At 32.6% G+C, this 12015-nt stretch overlaps 1 protein-coding gene across 1 annotated transcript in view; it reads left to right on the forward strand.

The window, feature by feature from the left end:
* The window catches only part of LOC124443986 (endothelin-converting enzyme homolog), a 45453-nt gene that overhangs the window by 21840 nt on the left and 11598 nt on the right, over positions 1-12015 (forward strand). Inside the window, exons 5-11 of the mRNA XM_046994547.1 lie at positions 1144-1254; positions 4020-4100; positions 4785-4918; positions 5957-6179; positions 6499-6597; positions 6778-6855; positions 10697-10800. Of these exons, the coding sequence (XP_046850503.1) occupies positions 1144-1254; positions 4020-4100; positions 4785-4918; positions 5957-6179; positions 6499-6597; positions 6778-6855; positions 10697-10800 (830 nt within the window). The remainder of the gene's footprint in view (positions 1-1143; positions 1255-4019; positions 4101-4784; positions 4919-5956; positions 6180-6498; positions 6598-6777; positions 6856-10696; positions 10801-12015) is intronic.

Raw genomic sequence — 12015 nt, forward strand, 5'->3', positions numbered from 1 at the left:
TATCTATTATACGAAATGGTTGAAGAGTGGATGCACGTACGTGTTAAATTTATTGAGGGAATATAATTTAAATGACAATTAACGACAATATGGTAACAATTGCTTGAGTTTTAAAAGTGCAGGATGAAGAAATTCATTTAATAGTGTCACTAAATTAAAGGAAGAGTCTGAAAAGTGCATGTATGGTTTGAAATTTATAACTTTTTGTACATTATTTAGAAGCTAAATAGTTGTAAATAGAAAAAATAAGAAGCTTCCCATACACGTTTTTAGTCAATGAAGGCAATGCTGATGAAGTATGACATAAACCGAAGAGCATGATTGTATTCTTATTTATGAACCTTCTTCAACGACTAAATATCAAAAAGTGCAATGGCATTGGAAGTTCCCGTGTAGTTTGCTACTTAAGAAAAAGAAGTTATGATTTCAAAAATTGGGAGGGTTTTCTTTAAAAAAGAAAATCACTTTCTTGTTAAACAAAATTTTTATAAAACTCCACTGCAAAATAATTAGTTGGATTCAAGTCGCCATCATAAGTTGTAATCAGTAAATATACCTTAGTTCAATTAAAAGAGAAACAACACGAAATGCATGCTTTATTAAGAAATAATATGTAAGCTAAATAAAGTAATTTGTTATTCTTTCAATTCATCTAGAGCTATTAGAGCTATCAATTAATCTAGAGCAACTTATGAAAAAGTTGTAAAACACAAAGAACAATTTCAGAAATTGTTAAAGCATAAGATGGTTGTACCCAAAAAAAGTTGTTAAAAGCGTTAAAGTCAGCAAGAAATTTGCAAATAAACTAGTCCAGCCATGAAAGTGTGCTACCAAAGATAAAATTCACCTTTTTTATTGAATAGATTTTAACAGCTTAGCATTAGGATTTACTACTCAACCACTGGCACAATCAAAGCCAAAATTTACATACAAATCTTGTTCTTGCAATTTTATAGAATAAAAATATTATTATTATTGTGCAATGAGCATACACAAAACTTAAGGATATCTTCCTTATGATATTACCTCTATTATAGTAAACTATCTCGCTTTTTTTCTTTGTTAAATTTAAATTAAAAAACAGATGTAGTTATCAATTGCTAACTTCTTAGGTTTAATTTCTTTAATTATGTCGATTTGCAGGAAGAAAACGTGTTAGAAGAAGGTTACAAGCAATACATGAACAAAACTTTTCAATTGCTTGGATATTCTTCCTTCGTCGATGTGCTGCAAATAGAAAAAAAGTTCTTATCTGTAAGTGACTGAGTTGACCAGACACAAAGACCTAGTTGAGGCAGTTAACGTATTTGAGCAAAAAGAAAATAAAAAACCGGGTTTTGAAACATTAATTTGTACTTCGTCTTCGATAACAAAATTTCAACAAAAATGACAGCCATTGTTTGTATATTGTGTTAGCCAATCACATTTTATCACGTGATCAAGCTAGCCAATAGCATTTCTTCATTCCTATAGATACGTAAGCGCGATATTTGCAAAATCAGGACTTTTAAATGTTCCAAGTGTTGAGAGACAAAAAAAACAAACGGTTTGACCGTTTAATTTGGGCATTTTTTTATTCTATTATATAAAACATATAGATAACATTTTAACCGTTGTCTATACAGTTATAGATACACAGTAAGACGTCGTTGTGATAATAACAAAAAGTGACACTCGCCCCTGCGGCTCGTGGCCACTTTTTTAGTAACGGTTATTTGTTTAGTATATCACACTGGATAACGCAATCCTGTATGAAATATTGTACGAAAATTGAAGACGTATATTGGCTTATTGCTTACGATTTTCGGGGAGGGATCGGTCCTACTTTACTAAAGTTTTGTGTAACAAAATCTCATATTTGCGTTTTAATTCGTTCAACAAACTTTTGATTTAAGCAAAACTTTCATGAAGGGGACAGGACGACCGGCAAAGATATTTAATCCTAAAAAGTTTGTATTCTTGGCATTATAATGCCAGAAAATTGAGAGAGTGAAAGGTAACTGCATTGTTTTGAAACAAACTGGAGATTGTATGATGATGCTGCTTCTAAAAAATGTAGAAATATTACAGAATCCTCATACTTCCAACAAAACACTTCGGTTTCTTGACAAACTTAAACGCCTTGTTTTGCGTTATTTATATTGCCGAGATCATAATGATTTCACAATACGTCTTTATTAAAACAGTAAAGGAACAAAAGAAATCAACATAGAAAAATAGTTAAAAAGACAGTTTAATGAAAATCAATAAGTTGAAAACGATGTCCTCAAACTATACAAGATGCACATCATCAAAATATGCGAAAGTGCCTCTCTCGGTTGCATTAAGCAAAGCAAAGTTGTAAACCAGTTGCTTTGTGAACAACTTCAATATCAATGAATTTATTGAAGATATAAATACCTTTGTCCGTATTTTGATTAAATGATGAATTCATCTTCGAAAAATGACTCGTAGAAATGAAATTGTAATCGTCACCTTCAACTTTCAATTTTCAATACAACTTGCCATGTTATTTTTCAGTCGTTACAAAGCCAAGAAGATGGAGCTTTAGGGTTAAAACTGTCTACCAATCTACCTCTACATCTCATTTTGCATTAATCAGAAGTTTGTAAAAGGAATAAAAATGTGATTTTGTAATACAATAGTATGGTAAAGTCGGACCGATACCCCCCATGAAGTCAAGAGAAAATGATCGAACTTGAGGCTTCAATTTTCACAAGAGATGCGTTATTCAGTCCAATATACATATCTGTACTTAGTAGAGTAATTTGCCAAACACGACATTTCATCTAAGACGTCGTCAAATTTTTGAGAGGAATCTGGGTCTAGGACACCACCACGTCGTAAAGTATTTGGGACTTAGCAGACCTTCTTCAAAGAATAGCATGAAACAAGTTTCATCCATTTTAGCATTTTCCTACTGGCCAGTTTTTCCTATGACTTAAAACTTTTTTTTTTATCAAAAATATACTGCAGTATATTTATTTGAATAAAAGCAAAATCATTGACATAGAGCTTTTTGACTAAAATTGTTTGGACTCAAAGGAACCCCCTGAAATTATGAATATATGCAGACCTATATAATCTTTTAAGATGCAAATATCAGTAATATTTCGTTATTTTTGTTCAAAAATTGAGTTTGTTTCTGCCGTCGTCGATAAGACGTCAAATTCTTTCTTTTCACATCGTTGTTGTCAACAAGACTGCCGTTGTAAATTGAACCGGAAGTAAAAGGAGCATGCCACGCCATTTTTAAGACATCTCAAATAAAAGTAATCAGGCTTTTGTTGACATTTTGGGCTATGAGCGCAAGAACGCATTAAATGACAAGAATATAAACATAACAAGTGCTGCGTGCAACAAAGTTGCTGCAATTCACCATTTAGTTTTTGAGAAAAAAAAAAAACGCTTGCATACGATAAAGTGAGTACTTTTCTTCAACTTTACCCTGGGGATTTTTTTAAGTTGTCATGGGTGGCTTGTGTCCGATAAATTAAATATTTTTGGGCTTCTCGGTAGGTTATGATGTATAAATGTACCAAGGTGCCTTTGGAAGTCAAAGCGTGATTATTTATAGCAAATTGTTGGAAAATCCTGAAGAGTTGAATTTTAGATAATGTGGATATAGCATTTTAAAGAGTAAAATCATTATATGAAGTAAAACCGTACATAATTTTGTATTTTGAATCCAGCTAAACATATTTGAAGCTAGGGCATCGATAACATATTTTTTGACAAATTTTCTCTTTCTGTTTTGATAAATGACTTATTGCAGTGTTAGCTTTTAATTTCAGCTAGTTTATGTTTATATTTAGATGAACACACCTACAAAACTAGGCGTGTTTTCTTGCACGTTTCAAACACTTTATATAAATTTTATCGTGGTAAAGAAAGTCTTTTTGTGTTTGCTTCAACGAAGAAAAATTGTATGACTTAAATACGCTAAAGAAGTTATAGTACACCCTATATACATCTTATGAGTCGCCTTCAATAAATAAATTTATGATTGAATTTTTTAGATAAGGTATCATGGAGACAAAAAAAATAATTACCCCAGGGAGATGACTGTGGCTAAGCTAAAGAAGTACACTGAACACAAGGTTAGAGCTAAATTTTTAACTCAATTTAAATTGCAAGATTTCATAGAAATGAATTACAAGCAATTAAAGAATAAATTAACAACTGACTTTATGTCCATACTGTATGCTTATTTGTATGCCCTTGCTTAAAATTGTGTTGACTTCACTTTAAACATGTTGAACTGTAGTATTCTGCTAGAAACGGATTCTTGCTTTTTCTAATGGTTGGAAGTTTAAATCACTCCTACGTGAGACATTATTTTTTCACCCTCTCAGTGTGCATTTTGTACTTTCTAACATTCATGCATTTTTGGGCCCAACAGTTTTGCTCTTGCCGACAAACTTCTCTTTTTCTCTACTCCCTTCTTCCTTCAGACATATAGTTCCTAAACCTGTAGTTAAAAAAGTTGTCTTACAAAGGTGAACATCTCGTTTCTATTTGATTTTAATTTTCCATTTTTTTAAGAAATCCTCCTCAATTGATTTTTTTCTCCAATGGACATTAAAAAATAGGATTAGTAAAATAAAGAAAGCACAATAAAAGAAGTCTGATCAAAAAATTAGCTAAAGAATAAGAAATTAGTTAGATTGTACCCAAATAAACTAACTATCGCTCAAATTTTATTTCTAATTGAAACATTTGTGTAGAAAACATTGGATTTATTTATGATCAAATGAATCACGAAATATTTTGTTTATCTGTAGTTTGACTGGTTGGTCTATTTGAACGAAGTCATGAAAGTAGCAGGAAAATCAATTAATGAAGATACAGAAGTGTTAGTTTACTCACCAGCCAAGCTAAAGTTGATTATAGACTTTATGACTAAATACCAAGCAAGGTACCTTTGAGTTTTTTACTGTAATAAACGATTGCTCCTGTACAGTTTTCTATTATGATAGGTCAATGGCACTTACAAATCTACGTAAGGCACAAATGTGTTAATACAGACGATATAATGTTTTTAGAAAAATGACTAGTTTGCTTTAAATATTATTTGCAGTGTATTTCTCATTTATTTTAAGGATTCCGTATCTTTATTCTTCTAGTTTCAAAAAAAACTTTCCGTAGCACAGAAAAGCAATTATTAATCTTACAAACTTTCTTCTTTTTTGTTTGTACAGATGAGTTTCTTCAGTTACTATGATTATTTTGTAAAATTTCGTTCGTATTTTGTTGAATAAATTATTGCTTTATTTTGATTAGTTTCATGTAAAACAGAAGATACTATAAACAAAACCCATTCCATTTTTCAAGTTGTGATTTCACTTTACATTGACCTAATATTAGAATATAGTTTTCAGTACTGTCCAAAGAACATTTTGCATTTTCTTATGCCAGGATAAATTAATATGGTCTCGGTATATCTAACGAAATCTTTTTCGAGACTTATCACTACTGGCTTTCTAATAAAGATTATTTTCCTAAACAATATCAGAAATTGTTGAACTTTATTTAAAAAAACACATGTTGAGGAATATTTTTTCATTAAATATTATCACCTCTTAATTGATTTCGTTACTCTCAATGTCAAATGTTACCTCGTTCATAAGTTTCAAAAATTTGTTTTAAATTTGTTATCAATTTTATGCAAGCAAATATTGGTAGCAGTATAATTATAATAGTTACTACCTACATTAAGAAGAATTTCCATAATTTTTCAAGACCATTCACATCTTTTTGTGATATCTCATGCAGCAAATACTTATATGCAACATTTACATATAAGTATTTGCTTCATGAGAAGAAAAGGTAGATTTTGTCCAAAGTTTTTTTTTCAAGTTACATTATGAAGCGGTACAAGAAAATTTTCAATTTACATCTATTTTCATTAAAAGCAGCTTTTGCAATATTTTTGAATGTATGGTTTTATTTTAAGAACGATCGCCAATGAAATCGCCTGGGTTATTGTAAATTCCATGATGACAGCATTACCCAAGGGTTTTCGAGATGCACGTAATGATTATGTAAGCTTGGTAACAGGGGTTGAATCTCCACTAACAAGACGAAGAACATGTGTTGAAGAAACGAATTTATACTTCGAGTACCCCATCGCAAAGTTGTATGGTGAAAAATATGTTTCAGAGGAAGCCAGGAAGAGGGTACTGTATTTAATAAAACTAGCTACAGATAAAGAAAACTTCTCACAAAAAGTCATTAAAAAAGAAAAAACTCTTAGTAGAAATTTTGATGAAAAATACAGCAAATAGTCTCTTTTCAATTTCCATTAATAAATAACATTCGATGCTATTTTCAACATATTTTGGCAAGAACAGAAAGAAGCCGTACGTGTACGTGTACGTGTACGTGTACGTGTGTACGTGTACGTGTACGTGTGTACGTGTGCGTATTAGGTGTACGCATGTACGTTTGCTTTATTAAGCATATAATGCCAGTAAGCATTCTTTTTCTATTTATTAGGCGTTTAATCTTTTTCACGAAATACGAATGCAGTTCATTGAAGGATTAAACGAACTTCAGTGGATGGATTATACATCTAGGGCTAAGGCCCGTTTAAAGGTACACAGCTGCGTATTGAGAATTCCAGCCTCAGAAGGATTTTTGTCTACGCCGTGTAGTTATAGGACCTGTAGGAATAATATTTTTCTATTTAGATATGCTGCATGCTCACAACTATTGTTAAAGACACACAATTGAGCAGTTGTTAATTTACTTCACAATAAGTACTTTCCCTTATAGTTAGAGAAGATGAAGGAAAGCGTTGGTTATCCTTTATTCGTTAAAGACACAGCAAAATTGAACAAAATGTACAAAACTGTAAGTCGTTATTTATAAAGCCCAGCGCACCCGACAGTTATTTGCTGGCAAAATAGCATTCGTGCCAAGTGGCTTAAGCCAGTTGCTCTCGTGAGCGCGTGCTTTTTTCAGTGACTTTTGCTATTCCAGACATGACCATTGAACTAAAATAAATGGAAGGTTACGTCAGTCGATATTTTGATGCCAGTAGCGTGCAGTCTTGTAAACACAAAGGCCAATAGAAGCAAACTAAATAACAACGTATTATGAATCTCCAAAACTAAAACAAAAATTCTTTTTTGTTTTTACTGGCAATCAAAAACTTTTCAAATGAAACTTAACATCAAGCATACACAATTTTTCGACAATTAATTATTTTTGAAGGAAGCCATAGCCAACCATAACCATAAGGCATTTTGCAAGAGTTGCTTGTTTTTGTATGTCTGTAAACACGACAAAAAACTAAAGCTTTTTTGCTCCAAAGTAGCAACTATTACGCGCAAATCACTTTACGAATTTCGTATAACATAAAAAAGCAAATGAAATTTTAAACAAACATCAGCTTTAGTAATGTATTTTAACCCAAACCATTAGTAGTAGTTCGCTTCCGTGGACGTATAAATTTACAGAACAACACAATTATAAGTACAAACTTACATAGGATTTAATTTTAAAAGATAAATTGAATACTAACCATCACATGTTACAAAAATTTATGCACGGCAAAGGAAATCCTCTAAAGGCATTTTATCTTATAGGTATCTCATAATTTTTTGTCTTTCAGAACTTTTAGTAAATTTAGCTTTGTGATCGAAAAACAAACATACATTCAACATTATTTCAAACATCATTTTTCTCGTCATTTTTAAAAAACTAATCAATTCTGTAAATTTATAGTTTTACGTACAAATCCCGAAATATTGCTAGGAGAAACACATGTAAATTATTGAATACACTTAGTTAAATTCTTTCGAAATAAACTAGTACTAGCTGCACTGTTTAAGATGTGTATGAAATGAACGATATCATTGTTTTTCACAGTTTCCAAAGTTAATGGCTTCCATTTCAAAATACGTATTTAATGGTGAGAATCATTATCGACCGAATATAAATCAAGCCTTATCACCTTTAATGCTACAATACCTTTCCTTGTTTATTCTTTAAACAAAATCAAAAAAAGACTTCGGTAAAGACATGTTTTATTAGAAATCTTACATGACGTGTAGCTTTGCGCGTGTGATACACGTAAATTGGCAAGGGTGTCTGGAGGTCAAATTTTTGTTCAAAAAATAATTTGGCTTTTCTATTGAAGGTAACCTTCCATGTACTATACTTCAGTGGGCAGGACTGGCAAATATCGAACGTGTATGAAACTTTTTGCCACGCGTTGCATATGCTTTGTCAATTTGTCCATGTACGCCGTCTTGAAGCAAATTGTTTTTGGTGTTTCTACCTCAGTGTGTGCTCAATGAATTTCATATCAAACCAAAATGGAGGCTTCCTTAAATGAGTAGAATTCTGTGTCATTTTCTGATGCCGAAAAAAAAGACGAAGTAGCACTTTTATGCCTGTTTCTAATTCGTCGTTGAAGCAGACTCTCTATAGTCTCCGTTTATAAAATTTGCTGATCAAACGTGATATATGCATAGGTAATCAGGCAAGAGATCACTTGTTTATCATCTAAAATTGCTCCTTCGACTAAATCATGTTGTTCAGCCATTGATATGTATATTACACACCGATATGTATTAAACTGGATAACGCAACTTTGACTTTCTGAAGCCAGTGGCGGCCATATTGGACTGTCCACTTTTGTAGTATTGATTGATAGGTTTTTAGTAGTAAATTGTTTTTTGCAACATTTTTTCGCATTATATGTCACATTCTTGGGTTCGAAATGATTAATTGTAATGGCACGACTATAAAAGGAATGATATTGGAGGAAAAATGGTTATTTTGTCTTAGATACGTCTAAAACTTCGCGCTAATAAAGATTCTATGATAAATCGCTGAGCAAACATGGGTGGATTTTCGAAACTTTTTAAAACTTTCAGTAACAGACCTCGTGAAAATCTCACTAAGGACATGATCTTATAGAAATTTTATCTTGGTGACAAACTGCGACTAAAATGCACTTTGTATAGCGCGTGAATGGTAATTATGTAACATAATTTTGACTTGTTTGTATCGAAGTAGTTCCGCAGTTGCATTAAAATAAACATAATGTTTTGTACAGGCCGTCAAAAATGGCTTAGATTTACATTAATAAACCAAGATATTGTATAATATAATTATGGTTTCACAAAAAAATGAGATGTACATGACTGATTTCTGTCGAGCTAAAGATCGTGATTGCAGATTGGGTTGCTTGATTCTTCTCTGTGAGTCCTATAACTGATATTTGTCATTGTTTCTTTGAAGTAAATGAACTTATTGCAATTTTTTTAACAGAAAATTTGTGTGTTGTGATTTCATCATGCTGAATGAAGCATCACTTAGTAGTAGAATGCTACAGAATTTTTAATGTTGCATAAACATGCTTGTGTCACACATTCCAATAATAAATGTAATAATCCAGTTCTAGACACAGAGCACTAAGAGAAGACTCATATACAATCCAAAACGCTGCTCTTGCAATAGCTTAGACTTTGGGAAGCTTTTCAAAATTACTCGCCGACATTTTATAGAAACTCTTAAAACAAAGAAGAGCAATAATGGGGAACAGCTTCATTAATTTTTCATTAACTTTTACTTTCATAATCTTATATGTGCACCAGTGAGTGTGAAAATTTGGCCCTATCTCGGCAGGAGAAAATGGAAAAATCTCGAGTGTGTAATATAAAATATACACTCAAAGTAGATAGTCTAATATGGCCGCCGCTGTCAGAAGTTGGCTTCAAAAATTTTCTAGGCATTGTATTAAGTTGTGTTATCCAGTCTTTATATATATCAGTGATATTACATGGATTGCGCATTCCCAATATAGAGAGTGCAAATATTTGAAGTCGGAAGTAGACAGCTATAATTAGATAGGCCGCCAAATTGAACAGTCTCACTCAATAATAATCTATAGTAAAGAACCAAGATAGCAAAGAATTTTAGATCGCATTGTACTTATACACCGTAAAATATGATTGAATGTGAAGCTACAAGCATTCTCTTGCAATAATATTTCTCAAATGGTGTCACGAAAATTTTTGAATAAATTCTTTCTTAACAGCACAACTGCTTCCTACACTTAATCTTGTTAAAGCTAATAAGTAGCAGTTTTTGTCAATACACCACAAGACACGATTTTCGCAATTTTTTATGTCATAAATTGACATACTTTTCATGTCAACCTCGTGAAATGGGGCTGTTTAATATGGCGGCCTTCTGTCTTCAAGTTTCATTAGTGATGCACAACCATGTAATATAAATATCAGTGGTTCAGCCAGGACCACCATTTTCGTTTGATATAAAATTTATTGAGCATGCGCTGTGTTAATAACACACAAAAGCAATTTGCTTCAAGACGCTGCATATGGAGAAAAATATCTAATATGTTAGATATTTTCCAATCCTTCCTGGAATGGCAAAAGTCGCCGGCAAAAGCACTTGCGCACATAAGCAACTATGGCACGAATGACACGTGGCTACGCACATAGCTCTCGTGTGGGACGGGCTTAGTTATCCATCCTGAGCAAGGGCAGTTCCTTATTTTCTTCAGTTTCAAGAATATATGTAGCATTATAATAAACAATAAATTAACTCATCAATGTTAACGTAATTTTACCATAGAAAATTGGTCGAAAGTTTATCAAAAAAAAAATTTATAAATTGCCTTAATCACGGAAATAATGCTGTTCTATTATTTTTGTAGTATCTTGTGGACGGCAATGACTTCTTCAACAACAAATTGAGAGTTTTGAAAGCTCGGTTTGTTGAATACTTGAAGACGATGGATAGTCCACCTGATGACAAAAGGTTTGTGTATGGACACAAGTTTGAATTCACGTTAACAACGTCAAAACGTTTTTGCTACCAATCCTCCTATAAATATAAGATGGCAGAAAGTCATTTTAAACCAGTATTAAAGCATAAAAATGAGCAACAGCACGCTATTTAGTGATCAGAAGCAGCAATTAAACTATTTGATAAAAGTCATAGGTAGTAAGATAGCAAAGCCATAAACAATAAAAATCAATACTAGAGAATGATAGTAATAATTAAAATGTAAACTAAATAAAACTATCGTTATTGTTAAACGGCATGCGTCTTGAAAATTCGGAAACATTCTTAAGGTGTATAAAGTCAATTTTGGAGATTAGTAACGCCAGGTTGGAGTGTGCTTGTGTTAGTTGTGCTGAGAGGACGCGTATACGAGCGTGTTTCCCGTTTATTTCTTCTTGAAGGAGTTTATTTTGGCATTGGCGATAAGCGCTAGAGTTTTGTAAGCGACGACTAGCTACTTTGAACCACAGGAATCTTGGTATCACAGAGCGCTTTCTGCATGTCGTAAGAAAATCCAAGTCGAGTTTTGCTTTTCCTAGCTTGAGTTCAAGTCGTTGGAATTTTCTAAATGCTTCGAGTGCTCCATCATTATAGCGATGATTTAAAATTGTAGCGAGAGACTTGCCGAGCGGAAATCGAATACATGTGATAAAAATTAATGCCCAACATAAAGTTCTGATTAGAGCCATAGAAATAGACCAAAAAAAAAAAAATTGTAAAATTTAAATTTATTGTGACGTTTCGTCTTTACTCAAGACATCTTCAGACAAATAATAAATAGGACGTTAAGACAAGGTACTATATTTACAAAAAGGTGTTAAATTACTACTAAAGGAAGCAGTGTCGAATGAATACATGATAAGGAAGTTTGGAAGTGAAATGAAAAGAAATTAAAAGAGGTTAAGTGGAATGGAGTTTCCTTGCACATTAAGTGAAGGCTTGTGTTTATTGATTAGAAGGCTTTTTTAATGGAGAGTTCATAAGTATCGTTGGAAGAGGAGATTATTTCAAAGTCGTCTAAGTTGGGGGTGTGTCCAGTTGCGTTAATGTGAGCAAGAATGCTTGATGATGCAGGGTGGGAAACTTGGTTGCCTGTAAAGGGGGATATTGCCAAGTGCTCCGAAAATCTGGTGTGTAGATGACGCGTGGTTTGACCCACATACGAAGCGTTGCAGCTTCGACACTTGA

This window comes from Xenia sp. Carnegie-2017, unplaced genomic scaffold, assembly GCF_021976095.1.
Source record: "Xenia sp. Carnegie-2017 unplaced genomic scaffold, XeniaSp_v1 HiC_scaffold_21, whole genome shotgun sequence".
NCBI lineage: Eukaryota > Metazoa > Cnidaria > Anthozoa > Malacalcyonacea > Xeniidae > Xenia > Xenia sp. Carnegie-2017.